The following is a 19,734-nucleotide window of genomic DNA, read 5'->3' on the forward strand; positions in this document are numbered from 1 at the left end:
TTGTGTGTTTATTTCTTGTATTCTTTGGTATTGCTCTATTAGGTGGAATTGTAATGGGTGAGATCAATAGGAAAAGAAGATTGCAGTCCAAAATTTCTCTTTGCTTATACAAGCCATTACTTGAAATGATCCAAAGAGAAAAACTTTGCCCTCTGTTTGGAGCTACTTGGCTTATTGGCTTTATATGAGTACCATAGTGGCTTTAGTGAACTTCTTCACACAACTTTCCCTTTCCACCCACACAGTTTTATTTGAGGCCCTTAGTCAGTAGGCAAGCATGTTTGGAACTGGCCCCAGTACTTTGCAAGGGCTCGTGTTGCAAGGCAGTCACGGATGGGCATTTGTAGTTATAAATACTTGACCACTCTCCAGGGTGTGGTTTTCAGTCCTTTAAAGCAGCTAAGTTGCCTGCTACCAAGCCGACTTTTGGCTTCCAGTGTAGGAATTGATTGCTGTAGGACAGCTTTGCTGAGGAAGAGGTAAAATGGAACACAATGGTTCTGCTTCCAATGCTAGCAAAATCCACCAGAATCAATTGTCAAGTATGACTGAAGATGAAGACCAAGATGCTGCTCTTACGATTGTGACTGTGCTGGACAGGGTGGCCACAGTTGTGGACCGTGTGCAGGCAAGCCAGAAGAGAATAGAAGAGAGACACAGGGAAATGGAGAACGCTATAAAGTCTGTTCAGATTGACCTGCTGAAGCTCTCACAGTCACACAGCAACACCGGCTATGTCGTTAACAAGCTGTTTGAGAAGACCCGGAAAGTCAGTGCTCACATTAAAGATGTGAAGGCTCGGGTGGAGAAGCAACAGATCCATGTAACCAAAGTTGAAACCAAGCAAGAAGAAATAATGAAGAAAAACAAATTCCGCGTGGTAATATTCCAGGTAAGCTTGCACTGTGTTCAGCTTAATGACGATAGTCTCATCCTTTGTCATATCTCAGCCATGGTCTGTGGTATGGAGTAGAACTCACTAAGTAGCCACCTCAAGATAGAGCCATTTCTTGCTAACCAATGCTCTATCATCCATGTCTTGGGCTTCTTACTGGTCATGTAATCCGAACTGTGGCTTAAGCTGTTTCTTGTTTTTGAAACTTAATACTGTCAGTTTATTATTTTTTTTTCAGCATTTGAATCCTATTAAGTACAGTGACCCAGTAGACTTTAGAGTGCTGGAATCAAAAGGGTCCTAAGAAATCTCAAGTTTAAAAACACCTTTGTTTCACAAAAGAAGAAACTGGGAAGGGCAGAGGATGTAGAATGCTCACCCTCATGACTGAGGCTTGCATTTGATATACAACTTCCCACTAAAAGAAAACAAAGCAGGAACCCCCTACCCCCCACATATACAACCATGGTTTTATTCTTATAGAGACCCTAGAAACCCAAAAAACTTCTCAGAACATATTTGCCCATTGGATTTTTTTTTTTTTTTTGTATTAGCTACAATGAGAAAAATTGCCTGTTTCTGATTGAAAAATCAGACCATTTATTTTTAAAGTTTCTGCTGGTATTTTGAAATAGTCTAGCCTGTAACCCATGCTGACCTAATTCTCACTCTGTAGTAATGTAGGCTGGCCTCAAACTGTGACAATCCTCCTGCCTCAGCCTCCCAAGTGCTAGGATTGTAGACAGCCACCACTCCAGTTTAAGTTTTACTTTTTTATATTATTCTTACAATAATACAGATATAGAAGTTCTGTAGGTAATTTCTTATTCAGTCAAAAAGCTTTTTTACTTAGCTGATTTAATAGAGTAATTGTATGCAACATTGCATTTTTCCCCCTAAGTTCCTATAACTGCTCAAAACTTTAAAATATTGGAACATATTCATGGAATATATAATGTCTACAGTATATTTTTTAAGTTCTTATAAATTAAAAGGGACACGTTAAAAAGAGTAATGATGAGAATAAAGTTTATAACTATTTTTCTTACCTATCTAAACAATGGATATTACAGAACTATAAATCCAGAGTGTAAATGTTAGAGAAGAAAGACCTTCCCTGTTCTGCTATTGGGAGAATTAGCTGGCACAACACTTTGAAAGACATTTTTGATGGTGTGTGTTATGAATTTTAAAATTTCTCATCTTCTGCCCCCCCCCAAACTTCTTGTCAGAGAATTTGTTCTAAGCATACAATCATTAATGTGTGGGGATGTTCATCAGTGTATATGCACAGCTGCATGCTTTTAAAAGTGGAAGTCCTGTGTATGAACCCTAGAAGAATAAAAAACAAAATAAAATAAGGACACAGTTGATGGAAACATCAGGGCCCATAACCTTCTTGTTCTTTGTGCATTAGTCAGTGCCCCAGAATGCTCTCTGTGAGTGGTCTAGTTATACTGAAAAGGGAGAGAAGCATTTCTGGATCTGTTTTTTAAGAGTTCACAGGTTATTGAGAAAATAGGGAGGAGAGAGATGAGGTGCTTATTTCAAAGACAGAAGAGTGGGCTGGTGTCTTTTACCATCACTCTTCCAGTCTCCTGGAGGCCTTTCTCTGAGCTTAAAAATGTCACCTGGCTGCAGCTGTCAGTTCCAGTGTTGGAACAGACAGCAGTGAGCTGGGCATGGGATTGCAGAGAAAATCCATTCGCCTTTCGGGGGTGTTAGCCGCTGCCTTGGGTGTTCACCCTTCACTTGCATGTGGTATGTCAGGAAGTACATCCTGAGCTCCACTTGTCTGGGGGTCTATATGAGAAGCAGTGGACCAGGTTTCCCACAGGATTGACAAGCTACAGCAAGGAAACAAAAATTACAGCTGGTCCCATCTATTGATGCAATTCTCTCTCTGTTTTTCTATTTGTCTCTATTCCCTGGAACTTACTGGTATTTTCCCTGTCTTTGGATCCCATAGTTCCATAAAAGAACTGAGAGGCACTGATTAGTGACGACCTCTTTTCTTTTAAGATAGACTGTCTTGAAGCATCTGTGAAATTTAGTTGTTCAAATTATGCAAGAGTTTGCCAGAAAAAAAAAGCCATTTGCTATCTTTTATAAGCATACAGGGGAAATACAAAGTCTCATGGACATAGGACTTAGATTCATGTACTTGTTATATTTTAGAATATATATAGATCTGTATAATATTTATAGTTATTTTTAGCTGTTAAGATTAGCTAAAATTAATTCTCATATTTTCCCTTCTAAATTTATTTTGAAACTCAAGCTAGTCAACTAAAGTACATAATCATTGATATTTTCCTTTAGTTTCTCCTGAGCATATCTTTTGTTGATAATCTTTTTTATTGGTAACAAGGATAAACTTGGTAACAAGGGATAATAATAACAGTATCAGATAAACAAAATATTGGTATCCTATCCTCTGCAGTTGTATAAGGCTAAGCTTTTGCCAATTTCTGCATGCTGGCATTTGAAAATTGTGTGACATTCTAGCCCAGATCATTTCTCTTTGAACCCTTGTTCACCCTGGTAACCCTTCTCATCGTGCATGGCATGAGCCACTGCATACCTTCTCATAAGCACAAGTCTGTGGTTACCAAGTAAGTTTTGAAGTTTGATAAGTCCCAGAGTTCTGTGCATCCAAAATGTCCCTATCTGTGTTACTTTCATATTAAATCTGTTCCACTTTACTCTGACCCACAGTATTAATTTTATTACAAAAACAATACTTTAAACCAGGTGTAGTGGTGTATACCTATAGTGCTTGCACTTGTGAAGTAGAGGCAGGAGGATTGGGAATTCAAATACACAGTGAGTCTAAGGCATGCCTGAGCTATGTGAGACCCCGTCTCAAAAACAACAATAAGCTAATTTTACCTGGAATTTCATATACTGTTGACTATTCAGAGTCAACTATAATTTACCCCTACAACCTTCTTCTATTAGTACAGAGTGTTTGCCCTTAACCCACAGTAGCAAGGACTCATAGAGGCTGTGATAGGCTCCCAGCAAGGTCTTCTATCTTTGCCTCTGTTACCTGTTTTTTAAGCCTGATTTTGTTCTGTCTGTGGTGTGTCTGAAGAGAAGGGTGTGAGTGCCATCTCCCTGTGTCTGATGCATTCATTGCAGGATTGTGGGGATTTCTACCTACCAAGAAATACCCTTTGGCTCTTTCCTTCTCTAATTATACCGTCTCAGGCTCACCCAGCCCACTCTGTTGCTGAGGCTGCTCCCCACAGCAGGTGCCAGGAAGGAGAGGAATAACTTCACTGGCTCTCACTGATTCATCAGAAAGTTATGAGACACCCACTTCTGCCTCTTTAGCTGGGGAGAGGGAGGCTCATAGGCACTCAGATCCTGTAGCCAAAAATGTAATTTAAACTAAGGAATAAGAGTCTAAGGATGCCTTCTTGACTATCAGGCTGGTTACGTCTTAGGGTGTGTGCAAGCATCCTCCTTGTATATTTATGGAATCTGTTGAATGGTCTCAGCCTGGATTTCAAGGATCAGTACTGACTGGTTTTGTTTGTTGTTTGTTTTTAGAAATTGTTACTCATGGTTCAGTTTTGCCTGTTGTGTTTTAGGAATAAGCTTTAAATAACATGCCAGGCTCCTTTCACCTGTGCCCCATGCTGGCCTGTCTTTATTTAGCTGGTTCTCTTCTGATACTCTTTGACTGCTTGCGCTCAGCCCCAATCTCCTGTGTTCTGTCTTCTTCCGTGGCAGAGTTTCCCTTTTTTGTTTCCTTTCTCGTGTATAGGTTCAAAATCCCCAAATGTTCTAAAATCAAAACTTAAACATTTCCTTCCTTCCTCTTCACCCCTCCCCCTCATTTCTTTCTCTAACAGGCTGGTACTGAACTTGTGATCCTCCTGCCTTAGCCTCCAGAGGACTGGGGGTATAGTCATGGACCACCATGGCAGCAAAATAAAACTAAAACTGACTCATTTCACAGGAGACTTTGCTTGACTTGACGTCTTTCTGGGAATACTATATGATCTATCGTAGTTTCCTAAAGTCAGTTTAATTCTGAATTTTGAGATACCCCTTGTCTCTGAGGAGTTTTGAATGAAATACCACTCTGTTGTCCATTATGTCTTCTGATCTCTTGACTGTGTTGTGTTGTGTGTGTGTGTGTGTGTGTGTGTGTGTGTGATGTATAAGTGTGGGCACAAGTGTGCTACAGCATGTGTATGGAATCCAGAGGAAAATTTTTGGGAACTGATTTTTCTCCTTCCTTGGGATCTAAACTCAGACCATTAGGCTTGCTTGGCAAATACTTTTTACCTACTGAGCCCGAATACTATCCCCATGCCTTGCTTTTTTACATTGGTTTGGGGGGTTGAGCATGAGGTAAATCTGCAACTGAGATCTCTCTAGTGCAAGAGTTTCATGACTCTTAATTTCACCCCTGTGTTAATGGTTCTTGAATGCATATTTCTAGCCCTTACCTCCCTCCTGACTGGAGGTTGCATACATAGAGCCCATTCCAAAGACGGTGTCTCACCTTCCCTTTTAGGTTCCTCGTCTTGCTTCTGTGCCTGTCTCAGTTAATGGAAGATCCCTCCCTCTGCTGATCTAGCAGCAAGTCCTGTGGGTTCTGACCTTCAAAGCATATCTGCAGTCAGAAGACTTCTCACATCTTCCCCTGCTAACACATGCCTCCCCAATCTACCTTCCTTTGCCTAAATGCAAATGTCCTGTCATTCTCCTTGCTTAACTTACCCTGGCTTGCTTTCAGTAGAGTGACCCTTGTACAGTATGGGTCAAATCATGGCTCTGCTGTCCTCAAAACCTTGAGAAGTTTTCTGTCAGAATAGTAAATTGTGTTGGCCATGGGGCCTCCTTGACCTGGCCTTCTTAACTCTGTACTTAGGGGAAGTTGGGACATTTGAATTGATTCTTGAAGAAAGCTATCATTTGTAAAGTTGAAAAAGGAAAAGGGGTATTGAAGATAGAAACAGCCACATAGATGAAGGTGTAGATGATGAGTGTTTACTTGACACTGAGATATGCTATCTGCAAATATGTTGGGCAACACCCATAGTTATCCTGGGGTTTATATCCAGGATGCCATAGGGTGGACTCTTCTTGTATAGAGGGTTCAAAATCTTTTGTGTTTGAGTACCTTGAGAATGGTGCGTATTTCTGGGCTGGAGAAGAGGGAAAGTAGGGTCAGTTCAAGAACAACTAAGCATCCTGTATGGTTCGGGTCTTCTCCTTGAGCACTGATGGACGCTTGGAAGTCTTCATTGAGATATAACCAGACTGTGCTATTAAAATGGTTCTCAGGAAATTGTCAGATAATAGTCTAGAAGGAGAGGGGTTGGAAGAGATTGATGGCCCAAGTTCAGACCTGAGGTCATTAGGAGCCGAATTAAGAAATGTGTGGAAGAGCACTATTATTGATAGAACTTGATGACCAGTTGATGATGGAACAAGAGGGGGAAGACGTATTTGGGAGTGATAATTCTGAGGTCTCTGCCTTGTGCGGCCCCCATATGGTCACTGGTGCTGAGAGAGAAAGGGGAGGAAATACATGTGGAGAACACGATGGGGGAGGGGCTTAAGATTTGCACCTCTAACTGAAAGGTGCCTTGCTATATCCAGACGGACAAGTCTGTCATCTTAGAAGTGGAGAAGCAAAGAAACAGCATTTGTGAGAAGAAGGCCAAGGTGAGAGAGAGCCTGAGAAATGTAGCCTGGGGACAAACAGCATGGAGGCGGGTTGGAGGTGAGGCCACAGTAAAAGCTGATGCCTGCCACACAGGAAGCACTCACATGTCGCTCTTCTGTCCTTTAGGAGAATATCCAGTGCCCCTCATCCCTGGCTGTGGTTAAAGACAGAAGCCTGCCTGAGAACCCTGAGGAGGACGAGGAAGCCTTTGATCCCCCGATAGAACTCTCATCAGATGAAGAATACTATGTTGAAGAAAGCAGATCTGCCAGGTTTAGGAAGTCAGGCAAGGAGCACATTGATCATATCAAGAAGGCATTTTCCAAAGAAAACATGCAGAAGACCCGGCAGAATTTTGACAAGAAAGTGAGTGGAATTAGAACTAGAATAGTCACTCCTGAGAGGAGAGAGAGGCTGCGGCAGTCAGGAGAGAGGCTCAGACAGTCAGGGGAGAGGCTCAGACAGTCAGGGGAGAGATTTAAGAAATCGATTTCAAATGCTGCCCCCTCAAAGGAGGCTTTTAAGATGCGCAGCCTTAGGAAACGGAAGGATCCCAAGGCTGAGGGCCAGGAGGGAGACAGAGGAATGGGTGTGGACGTCATCGCAGGTAGCCTGGCTCTGGGGCCCATACATGAGTTCCATCCTGATGAGTTCAGTGAGACAGAAAAGGAGGTGGACAAGGTAGGGGACATTCTCCAAGAAGGAGGGGACCCCCCAACTCCTGAGCCTTTGAAGGTGACTTTTAAACCTCAGGTGAGAGTAGAAGATGATGAATCGCTCCTGTTGGACTTAAAGCAGTCCTCATAGAGAGGCATTAAGTGTGAGCAGCAAGCTCAAGTCAAAATAGTGCAGTCATTTTAGTCACACACAGTAGAAAGGCAAATGTACAAAAGCTTCATTTCTTTAAAATCCTAAAGAGTATAGAGATATTATATACAATTTTCCAATGGGACTTCTATTTCCCCTGAAAATCTATGACTGACAGTTTCTTTTTTTCCCTACCTAGTGTCACACCTTTTTGTGGCAGCTCTTGGCCAATTAGAATATAGTTGCATGGCTCAGGTCAGTTAGATGCTTGGTCATCAGTGTGTGACACAGAAGTGACAAATCTATGCCCATCGTTCACCGGTAAACTTGATTGTGGTCAGGATTAACAAATCCAGTCGCAAAGGGGAGTCGCTAATAAGTGTATTGTGTTATCCAGATGTTCACATGGGGAGATTGATTAGTGAGTCAGTAGTCATACCCCTTCTGAATCTCTTGTGTGAGGGAAGGCAACTGAAGTTTGGGGCTAGAGCATTTAGCTGTGGCATCATAACTTTCTTACTAGTGAGACAGTCGGCCGGTTGCCATTTATTTCCAGTGATGGAAGCGGGGAGGGCTCGCTGGCCCTGCACTTCTTTTAGAACTGGAGATATGAGGGGATGCCACAGAGTGTGGGGACAAGACACACATCCAGTGGAGAAGCACAAACCGTTACTCAGTGCTTCTAAGCCAGAACCGAACCGTTACATCTGTGAAGACGCCCTCGGCACCAGGCAGCGAAGCCCGAGTTGAGCAGAAACTGAAGTTGTACTTTGCAAGTCTTTTAATAGCTTGAAGAGTGAACAATAAATGCATGGAGGAGCAATTTTTCATTTAAGCTGGCACCAACCTTGGATTTTTAGCTGGGTCCTAACATATTCCTTAGAGACCTGTCTTCAATTGCCTTCAGATTTGGATGTGGGGCAGACTAGTGCAGATGTGTGTATGTCATGAGTTGGAAGTCTGAGTCTGGGGCTTTTTTGTGAAGCTTTTTTTTTAAGGCCTGTCCTGATGTGGGTGTAGAAATGACCTCCGGTACTCCTATTTTCCAGAGTGAGCCTTTTAGGGCTAATGTGCCCATGAGCATTTGTCACAGCCGTTTTGCAGGGCGTCAGGTTCCAGTTGGCTCTTAGATTTAGATCTGTGCAGTCAAGAAGTACAAATTGCTGCTGGAGGAAAATCACACCAGGTCTGTACTTCCGGCGCACTGAAGGCTTTGGGTGTACTTGTGCCACCACTACCAGGCATCTTGGTGTCTTTTTATATTGCAAGCTAAAGCACGTACAGCATTGAATAAAACTCTGAAAAAATAACTCCAAAACATTTTTTTTTTTTGGTGTAACAGCTTAGAAAGAGGTTGGGTGTCCAGCAATAAATCTGAATGTGAAATGATGTTATGAAATGTGAAGCCAGAGTTGTGGTTGTAATCTTTTAACCAATGATGAATGGAAACAGCAATATGCAAATGAAGGCTGAATTAGTAAATCGAGGGAGGGTAGGGGGAGTATGGAGAGGTTACAGTTGTTGGTTTCCCGTTTGTTTCAGTTGGGCTAAAATACTTCTCTGCAAATATCTGGGGCTTTCGTTTACTGACTCAGATCCGGACTTGACATCCATGAAGCTTTGCACCCTGATCAGCTCTTCACCTTGCTCGGGTTTGTGAGGCACAGAAACCCGGAATGCTTCGTGTTGCTGGGGGCCTCATTGTAGCCCTGTGTTTCATTTTAATTTTACCACCGGGATTTTCCCTCGGCATCATGAATGTGGCCACGTCTTTGCATGTTTAGGAAGTTCCTAGATTCCACATTCATGATTTTTTGTACCTTCACCCTGTTTTATTGGTGCAAAGACAGTGGGCTGCAGAATCGAAACATTCATTTAGCATAAGGGGTTTCTAGTCGGTGTTCATTATTTTAAACATTTCCGGAAACACGAGTAGGTTATTTATTCATCTGTGATGCGGAGGCACAGATACCAGATTTTAAATAATTTACTCAAGTCAAATCCTTAGCAGTACTTACTACCCTCTCATGAGACAGAGCAGAACAGCAGCCTCAGATGCCAGGGTTGGGGAGCTGGTGTTGAACCTATTCTGGGGGTGGCAGAGGGGGCAGTGCCAGCCTGTCTCCTGCATGTGATGATCTAGGTGTTCCAAGTGAGCAGTGGCTCTTGCTTACAGGTTAGAGAAACAGGTGATGCGGAACATTAGTGTGAATGGACTTGTTCCCCAAAAGCGAGTTTTCATGAATGAAAAACAGAAGCCAAAGTAAAATACAACCATTTTGATTTTATTCTTTGCTTTTCGTACAACATTAAAGGGGTTGCTTCCGAACAGGTCTGGTGGTTGTGGTGATTCTTCTTTTTAATTAAAGGTTTATTTATTCATGTCTCTGTGTGTGAGTATGTACTTAGGTATGTGTAGGCTAGAAGAGGCCATCAGGTGTCCCTTAGCACCTGAATCTGCCCACTCGTTGTCTAGTTACCTGTTCTTTGGAGGCAGGGTCTCTTCCTGAAGGTACCATTCTTGCTTTATCATTTAGTCCAGAGGCTAGCAAGTTCTAGCTATCGCTTTTAAAGGTGAGTTTCTCCTGTGAGTACTAGGATTTGAACTCTGGTCCTCACAGTCACAGAGCAAGTGCTCATAACTGCTGAGCCATCTCTCCAACCCCTCATTGTGATTCTAATCTGCTAAAGGGCATGAGTCATGCTGTGCAGAACCTTGTTAACTGCATTTGGATTAAATGAAATCACTGAACCCCTTTTATTTTTATTCTTGGACAGGTTTTCTGTAGCTTCTGGTTTTGAGCTCTAGGAAGAAAATTTAGTTTTTAGTTGAAATCCACTGTGCACTCTCCATTCTATTCTTTGGCTACGGTTCTGCTTGCTTCTTGTGTGTTCCAAAGAGAAGCAACTCCTGATTCTTAAACATTGGTGTCCATCTTCTTGTGTATTGTTTGACACCTGAAAATTCCAGCTAAAGCAGTGCTTTGCTCCATTTAGACTGAAATAAAAGCTGCTGTAACTTGCTACACAGGCCAAGGTTGGTTGCTCAGGTGCACAGCTGTTCAGATCAGCCTTGGTTGCATAAGAGTCTCATTTCACCATGATCCTTCGGTGCTTGTCACCTTGGATCTGAATCATAGCTTAATGCATCAAAATGTATTAGGGATTTAAGATGCATTGTACAATGTATTCTCCCCCTTTTCAGGTTCTGGCTAATGGAAATGCCACACAAGGTTTCGAAGCACATTGGAGACCAAAGTGGAGTCATTACTACAGGCTTTGCATGTGTGCAAGAAATCTCCCAAATGGAGGGCAGACAGCTGACAGATTCTGTTGGTAAATGTAGTGTTCAGCCATGACAGGAGATAGGGAAACTGCATTGCTCTATAGGGCTCTGTGTCACATTGGGAAACTGCATTGCTCTAACACGGCAGCAGCAAGAAAACAAGATTCGGAGCAGGACGTCCCATTTCATCAGTTGGCAGTGAGGCCTACAGGCCTGTCACTCACAGCCACCGAGAATAGCTGGCATGGAAAACTGCCCCTCTGAGGCTTACTCCAGCTCCACCAGCAGGTGGGGAGGCTGCAACTAGGGCACAGAATCCTCTACATAGGAAAGTGGGTTCAGCTTGAAGGTATGGCCTGATTTGTTTTTGGGTCCTAATATGCAGAGTTAAAAATGTAGCCCATGGGGCTGGAGAGATGGATGACTTGGTGGGTGACACCTCGTGTTGCTCTTGCAGTATTTAGTTCCCAGCACTCACAAGGTGGCTGAGAGCCAACTCAAACTCCAGATCCAGTACTCCCTTCTGAACTTGAAGGCACCAAGTGTGCACATGTACAAATATACACACAGGTAAAACACACACACACTTAGAAAAATATTGTTTTAATGTAATCCAATGAACTTGGCTGTTATTCTGTTCTAAGGCCTGTATTGAACACACCAAACTGTGGTGCTGATCTTAAGTGAGGACCAATGGAGGAAGGCTGGCAAATTGGACATTATAGATCATAGCTTAGAGGAGAAACTGAGATGTGCATGATTTTCGGGAGAGTGGTAGTATCTCATGTATCCCAAACTGCCAAGAATTACCTTGAACCTCTGAACTTCCTGTTGCTATCCACGGCTTCATACCTGCTAGGCAAGTACTGTACTAGCTAAGCTAAAGACCAGTCTGATGTTGTGTGTTTTCATAAGAAAATCCTGACAGTTTGAAAGGAGGGGTTTTCATAGCTAACAAAATCCCAAACTGAGCTCTTCTTTCAAGGAAACTGTCTGGTTACTGTTCAACATCATTAAGTGGGAAGGACAAGGAGTCTCAGACACTGGTTCCTCAGTTCCCTCTCCCAAACTCAATTTACTTCCAGAGGAACTAGACATGACTATATGTTTCACAGTGACAGAGGTTGCTGTGTCCACAAAGGTTTGCCCACTATGTCATATTGTTAAACTGCCAGGTTCCTGGCAATCTTGTGGGCCAATAATCATCACCTATTAGGATCCCATAAGACGTTTCATCTGAGCAAGCTTTCCATTGTCAAGCCATGGTTGCATAGATACAGCATTTTAGGATGAAATGAAATCGGTTGAAATGGGTGGCTATTTTTTGTCAACACCTTTGAAGTAGCTACATTTAAGAAATTTCCATAAGGAGAAGAAATAAATTAGTGGAATTGGCATGGCATATTCCTGGTTCTAGTTCAAAGTGAAAGGGAAGGTTTACAAGGGAATATTGGTGCTCTTGTCAACTGTCAAACTATAGGACTAAATTTTCTTTAATAGGAAATACCCAAGTAAAACCACAGATTGTAAATTCATGAGGAAAATGCACCAGAAATTGAAATTCATCTTTTTTACATTAAAAAAAAAAAAAAAAAAAAAACTTCACCAGTAGCTCAGGAAAATCTGTTTTTAAGAGTAAATTATTCAAGGTTACGATCACATTAAAAAAAAAAAAAGTCATCTGGAGGCTAGGAGCTATCTCTGGGTAAATTAACTTGCTGCAGCAGCCTGGTGATCTGCGTTAGACCTCTGCAACCTATACCCAGTGTGCACTGGGAATCTGGGAGTGGAGACAGGATAATTGCCTAATAGTCATGGGCCATCTAGACTGGAGTGTACAGTGCAGCTGCAGCAGAAACAGACCTGCCTCAACAAGGAGGAAGGCGAGGACTCGGATGGTGTCCTCTGACTACCACATGGATGCCAAGGCGCACACATCTGCACTCATACGCAAATGGAAATACGGGGCGGAGAGATGGCTCAGCTTGCTGCTCCTACAGAGGGCCTGAGTTCAGTTTCTAACACCCATATAGTGGCTCACAACTACCTATAGACTCAGTTTTAGGGAGCCTGTCACCCTACTCTTAAATTCTTGGGCACCAGGAATGCAGTTACTTATACACATACATGCAGGCAAAACACATTTAAAAAGTAAAAAGTCAAAACCCAAACCCACATTATACTTCCAAATGTGCATTAAAAGACCTTACCTCATTACATGCATGCAAGAATAATTAATGAAAAGGAGGCCATGAAAGATCGAGGAGTTTTGGGGAGATTTTTGAGGGAGAAAAGGGAAGGGGGAAATGATGTCCTTATATTACAATCTTAAAAAGTAAATTTAAAATAATTTTTAGTGAGAATCTGCTTAGGCTTCTCTTTCCTCTCAAGGTAGGGAGGGCAGAGGGACTGGAAAATGACCCGAGTCCACAGGAGCCTGCGATTCACTACTGTCGTTTGATGGGAACCATAATGCAGTCAATCGATTATTTTCTGACTTGGCAACATTTTGTTTAAAAGGGATGATAAGTATTACATTAAAAATCCATTGACTCCTGTGAGGCTAAGCTTATATGCAACAAAGCAGTAGCTGGACTGTGGGTTAAGGGTGGAAACCAGGAGCAGTTCAAATGCTACGGCACTGTAGGGTAGGCGGGTCACTGAAGACAAAAGTAAATGCAGTTCACAGTTCAGATGGAGGAAGGGAGGCAAAGGCTCCTCACTGCTCCTTAGGGATCTCTTCCAGCGTGTGTGTGTGTGTGTGTGTGTGTGTGTGTGTGTGCGCGCGCGTGCGTGCGTGCGTGCGTGCGTGTGTGTGTGTGTGTGTGTCTGTCTGTCTGTCTGTCTGTGTATGAAGAACTGAACAATTCTGGATTGGAGGCAGGGAAGTGAGTGAAGATCTGGGTCGAATGAAAGCATACCATTCTTAATGTTCCACAGTGCGCTGTGATGGTCACATAACTTGGGTTAAGTGCAATGGGGCATTGTTTGTCACAGATCATGTCTCCTACTTCCCAGAATTCAATATTCAATGTCTTTTTTAAAAAAATATTCATTAGATAAATATTCTGAATAGAAATACCTCTGAATTCTATCTAGTTTCTTCTCTCTCACACTCTCTCTTTTGATTTTTCCAGACAGGGTTTCTCTGTGTAGCCTTGGCTGTCCTGGAACGCTGTAGACCAGGCTGGTCTAGAACTCACAGAAATCCACCGGCCCCTGCCTCTAGAGTGCTGGGATTAAAGGTGTGCGCCAGGGATTCTAGTTTCTTATGTAAATATTTTGAGTTAAAGTTAATTATTTTATTTATTGATTGATTAACATTGAGTTCTGTCCTAGTTAGCTTTACAGTTCAACCTAAAATATAGCATCAGTCGAGTTGCTTAGATCAGACTGGTAGTGCTGCATGCAATAGCTCTTGTCTGGACTTCTATCATAGAGGGACTGAGACCTGGAACTGTAAGATACACCTCTTCCCAAGTCTCTTTTGGTGAGAGTTGCTATTTTGGCAACAGAAAGAAAACCAGGACTAAACTAACACCCATAACTCAAGCACTGTTCAAGGCTCAACACAGTACTTCCAGATAACTAATACCAGAGAGTAACAGGAAGTGAATGTAACTTAAGGGTATCTGAACTTCCAAATGTTACTGAGAAAACTTAGGTCCAGGAGTAGAATGCTATGGGCAGAAAGAGCAAACTACAGCTGTTTTATGGGGTCTGGAAGGTTTTTCTGATATGGTGGTTATAATGGCTTAGGTCTGTGTCAACCATGCCGGGTTGTGTGAAGAGTTTCAAGTGTTTCAAAGAGAGGTGGCTGAAGTGAGTGAGGACTGAGGCACCTGGAGTTGGGTGTTCCAGGCTTTCTCATGGACTTGGGTTTATTTCTGAATGAGGAGACAGGTTGGATAAACAGAACAGTGACGTACTCTTGTTAGCTTATTGCCTCTTTACTGTTGAAAAACAAAACAAAAAAAACCCAAATCACTCTGTTTTTATTCAGAAAGGTAACTGCCATACTTGGCTTAGTTTTTGTATTTTCAAGGAAACAACCCAGTCTTAAAATGTTTTCAATTAGAGAGCAGGGTCTTTCTTAGGCCTAGGAAATGTCATTGCAACTCAAGTCTGACATCTAGTGGACATTGTGATAGTTGTGTACAGGTTTGTTGCATCCCAGCCCTTAACTCAATGTATTTGACCATTCAGGGGGTTTATACTTTTTAAGCTTCTGCTTTGCAGTTGGATGCTCAGTTTCAAGTTTCAGTCATATTCTAACTCCAAGAATTTGGACCAGTTACATCCTCTATATTTGATTTCTAAAATCCATTTTGCAGGAGTATTACATTAAGTGAGGCAATTTTTGCAAACTGCTTGACACACGGTACTTACTCAGTAGTAACAGCTGAACTTTAGTGATCCCCACTAGATTATTATAAGCACCTTGAGAATTGAGCAGTGCTTGGCCCATTGCTCTGTCCCTGACATAGTGTCTTTGCTGTGGTCTCCTCACCTCCAGGAAGAGAGCTATTTAAGGAAAGTTCTTTTCCAAATGGTCACCATTCCAGCATTGGCCCAGAAAAATCCTTACTCATCATCCCTCTTCTACTAGGACTTGTGCCTAAACTTAACACAATGGAAAAGAAACTACAAGACTTTGACTTAGCCTGTTGGTCATTACTCATAAATAACAACTCTAGAAAAAAAATATTGATGATATTCACTTGATCAAGGGATCAAGTGAATGAACTTCTGGTTCATGGAGTTGGAGATTTAAAAATAGTTCATTATGTGTTCATAACCAAAGGAAACCCGGTTTCCCCAAATCCTGGCAGGCAGATAAAGACCAGCATTCCTCAGGAAATTGTAAAGCCAGCCTGTTCACCTCTACCAAAGGGAGACATTTTCCTTATTACTGGTAGAAGAGTCAAATGGCTATCTGTGGTGACTATTAGCATACTGCCTTAGAGTTTCCATTGATTTGAAGAGACACCATGACCATTGCAACTCTTATAAAGGAAAACATTTAATTGGGGCTGGCTTACAATCAGTGGTTTAGTCTATTGTCCTCATGGGGGATGCATGGGAGCATGCAGGCAGACATGGTGCTGGAAAAAGAGTTTAAGATTCATCTTGATCAACAGGCAGCATAGGAAGAGACTGAGCTACCCTCCCTCCAACGCCACACCTACTCCAACAAGGCCACACCTCCCAATATTGCCCCTCCCTGTGGACCTTAGGGGTCATTTTCATTCAAATCACCACATTCCTTTCCCTGGCCCCCATAGACTGATAACAATAAGATAATGCAAATCGGCATTCAGTCAAAATTCAAGAATTAAAAAAAAAAACCAAACAACAACAACAACAACAAACTAACAGGTCTCAACAAAATCTACAAGTTCAGAGTTCAAAGTCTCTTCCGAGATTCATGCGATCTCTTAACTGTAATCCTCTGTAAAATCAAAATCAAAAAAGCAGATTGCATACTTCCAACAGGATATACATCACCATTCCAAGGGGGGTGGGATGGGGAAGGAAGCATAGTGAGGAAACACTGGACCAAAGCAAGACCAAAAACCAGCTAGGCAAACCCCAAACTCTGCATCTCCATGTCTGGTGTCAAAACACTCTTCAGACCTCCAACTCCTTCAGCTTTGTTGACTGGAACACACTTCTCTCTCTGGCTGGGTCCACTCCCGTTAGCAGCTCTCCTCAGCAGTCGTTTCTCCACTCCCCTGTCTCTTGGGGTCTCTAAGGCAATCAGGCTCTACCTCACAGCTTCATGCAATATTCTCTCTAGGCCTCCCTGCAGGGACACCCTGATACATGCCTGGCCTCAGTGGCTCTTTAGTTTCAGAGATTCCTTTCTTCCATCCTGTCCTTGACTCCAAAGCCAGCACCAAGTGGCTGAAACTGCCCAGTTCTACTGCTTGCTGTGGCTGGAGCATGGTTCCCTGGTTCAATTACACATTTACCAGCTTTCTGACTTTGGTGGTTTCCTTCACTACCTAAGCTTGGCTCTCCTGAAACTGGATCTGTAGATCAGGCTGGCCTAAAAACTCAGCGATCTATCTTCCTCTGCCTCTGGAGTGCTGGGATCAAAGGTGTGTGCCACCACACCTGGCTCCAAGCTTTTCTCTAATTACTTTTCACAAGTTGGAAGCTTAGCTTAGCTGGGTGGGATCTTGTCCTGAGGTCACTACTCCCCTTATTACATTTAACATTAGGCTCTTCTTTAATATAGTTATTGTGGTGACATTTTGTTCATCATACAACAAATAAAGCTTGCCTGAAGTGTTTGTTTGAAATTAGCCAAAGGGGCCAGGTAGTATGGCACAAACCTTTAATCCAAGCACTCGGGACTATGGCCACTCTTACATAAGAAAATATTTAATTGAAGCTGGCTTATAGTTACAGGCTTAGTTCATTATCATCATGGCAGGAAGTTTGGCAGCTTGAAAGGCAGACATCCTGCTGCAGGAGCTGAGTTCTAAGATCAGATGAGCAGGCAGCAGAAGTGAACTGGCTGGAGCTTCTGAGACCTCAGAGCCTACTCCCTAGTGACACACCTCTTCCAACAAAGCCACACCTCTTCCAGCAAGGCCATGCCTTCTAATGGTGCCACTCCCTATGGGCCATTTTATTCAAACAGCCAGATTAGAAAATATTATGTCACAGACAGTCCACATGTCTGTAGTTCAGTGAGGGACCCTTGTCTCAAGGAAATAAACCAAAGAGTTAGAGGACAGGACACTTGATGTCTTTCTTTGGGCTCTCTACATATGAACAACACTCATATGTGCATATACAGTGCATGAACACGTGTGCAAGAATGTATATGTATGCACACACTACAGTAGCTGCAGTTCTACTCCCCATCTACAGTTCCAGTGCCCCAAGGGAGCATTTTAATGGCCTGTTTTGTGTTTAAGTAGTGAGTTGTAGTTACTTCAACCCTGAGGTACTCAAGTTCTACCACTGGTGATGCCACAGTTTTTAAGGCAGGGACGGGTCCTTTGGGATATGTACAGTGTCACTTAACCTCCTCACTTGGACCTTGCCCCCAGATGATCTAGAAACAGCTGCTGAATTAAGGCTTGCATGAAGCTTCAGAAAGCTGGGATGGCTTCTAAAAATGTAGACTCATGCTAAGTTGTCCCAAGCTGTTTTGACTTTAGTCAGGCACAAAGCCCCCCTGGAAACAGGCTGTTTGTGTGGACTGGATGCAGCTTTCTCGCACCTGATGTCCTTGATAAGCCGGCTAACCTCTCAGAGCAGTTCTGTTCTGTGCACTTCCTATTCCAGGAATTGACTCTGCACAGCTGTTGCTGTCAATCGCTTGTCTTAAGAGCTGTGACAGCTGGCCCAGCCTGCTCTTTCACCCATGCCTTCTGAGGAAGCTCTTCTTTGTTAAGTCCAGTGAGCTCGGGTACATTAGCATATGAGCCTTGCTATTTGGTATCTTTCTTTCAATCCATGGGGGACTTGGAGTAGATGGGTATTTTTGTTTACTGTTTTATCTTTTTTTTTTTCCCATATTGATGATGGTTACCGCTTCCTCTGTCCCCTCCTGGCCTGCTTCAGCACCCAGAGTTGGCCAGTTAGGCAATTCTTGTTCCTTCTCCAGAAGGCTCTCTACGTACAGGCCAAGGTGTGCTGACCAAAAATGTGTGCTCTCTCAACAAAAAGTGTTTGGCATCTTTACCATCTGGGAAATACAAATCCAAACTGCATTACAATTCCATCTCACTCCCACCAGGAGTGACTATCATCAAGAAAACAAAGGACAGCAATGCCAGTGAGGATATGGAAGGTGGAGACAGGAGACATTAGCACACACTGTGGACATGGGAATGTAAATTACGCCGTTACTATGGGAGTAAGTATGGAGGTTTCTCAAAGAGTTAACAATAGAATTATCATATGATCCCGATATGTCACTTCTGGGAATGTGACTAAAGGAATTATCTTAGTCACTGTTCTATTGCTGTGAGGAGGCACCATTACCAAAGTAACTCTCACACAAAAAACACATTTAACTGGGGGCTTGCTTACAGTTTCAGAGACTTAGTCTGTTATCTCCATGGCAGAAAGCATGGTGACAGCAGGCTAGCTGCTGGGGAAGCAGCTGAGAGCTACATCCTCATCTTCAAAGAGAGAGAAATATATGAGCCTCTGAGGCCTGCCTGTCCTTATTCAAACCACCATACGAATCAAAATCAGCATATGCTCAAACTTACTGAGTGGGTATATGCTGGCAGTATTCACATTAGCCAAGCTGTCCCCCAACAGATGCATAGGAAGGGAAATGCAGAACAATGGAACGTTATACATACAGTTGTAAAGTAAAACAAGACCATGATTCAGGAAAATAGATGAAACTGAAGGTCATCATGCTGAACAAAATGAGACAAAGATCATATACTTTCATGTGGAGAATAGAATTAAACACGAGATAAACACATACATGTGGATATAGGAAGAGGAGGATTTGGGAGAATCAGACAAGAAGTGTAATGGGAGTGATTTCAGCCAAGGTTACATTCTATACACGTATTAATTTGTACAATTAGTAGATACTTTAAATGCATGAAGACCTGTGTTTGAGCCCCAACACAGGTTTAAAAAAAAGCTAGGCATGGTTGTTTGTAATCCCAGCACTGAGGTGGTGGAAACAGGACGATGCCTGGGGCCTCCCCCTCATTCAGCCTGTTGAAGTGAGGGCAGGTCCCAGAGAAATCCTGTCTCCAAAAAACAAGGAAATGGATCCTGAAGAATGATGCTAGACGTGGTCTCTGGCTTCGATAGTGCACACACCTGCACACATGTGCACTCCTGCACATGTAAATACACATACACACATACAAATCCAGTTCATCAAAAATCAGAGACAGACTTTAAAATTACAAATTTTATCTATCCTTAGTTTGTAATGGAGAAGGCTTTTACTTGGTATTTTAAAATATATTTATAGTCTCTCACCTTCAATTTTACTCTGCCATTGCCTACTTGCCTGGATCCTCTAAATACTTTGTTTTCTGGATGGTTGATGCT

At 42.6% G+C, this 19,734-nt stretch overlaps 2 protein-coding genes across 2 annotated transcripts in view; one reads left to right on the top strand and one right to left on the bottom strand.

Moving 5' to 3' along the window:
- The window catches only part of LOC127224676 (bile acid-CoA:amino acid N-acyltransferase), a 1,166,658-nt gene that overhangs the window by 488,626 nt on the left and 658,298 nt on the right, over positions 1-19,734 (bottom strand). The gene's annotated exons all lie outside the window — the stretch shown is intronic.
- On the top strand, positions 145-7,452 carry Cavin4 (caveolae associated protein 4). The gene is made up of 2 exons (XM_051187784.1): positions 145-892; positions 6,714-7,452. Exons 1-2 carry the CDS (start codon positions 485-487, stop codon positions 7,392-7,394), a joined length of 1,089 nt encoding a protein of 362 aa, XP_051043741.1. The 5' UTR covers positions 145-484; the 3' UTR covers positions 7,395-7,452.

The sequence above is a fragment of the Phodopus roborovskii genome, unplaced genomic scaffold, assembly GCF_943737965.1.
Source record: "Phodopus roborovskii unplaced genomic scaffold, PHOROB, whole genome shotgun sequence".
Classification (NCBI taxonomy): domain Eukaryota; kingdom Metazoa; phylum Chordata; class Mammalia; order Rodentia; family Cricetidae; genus Phodopus; species Phodopus roborovskii.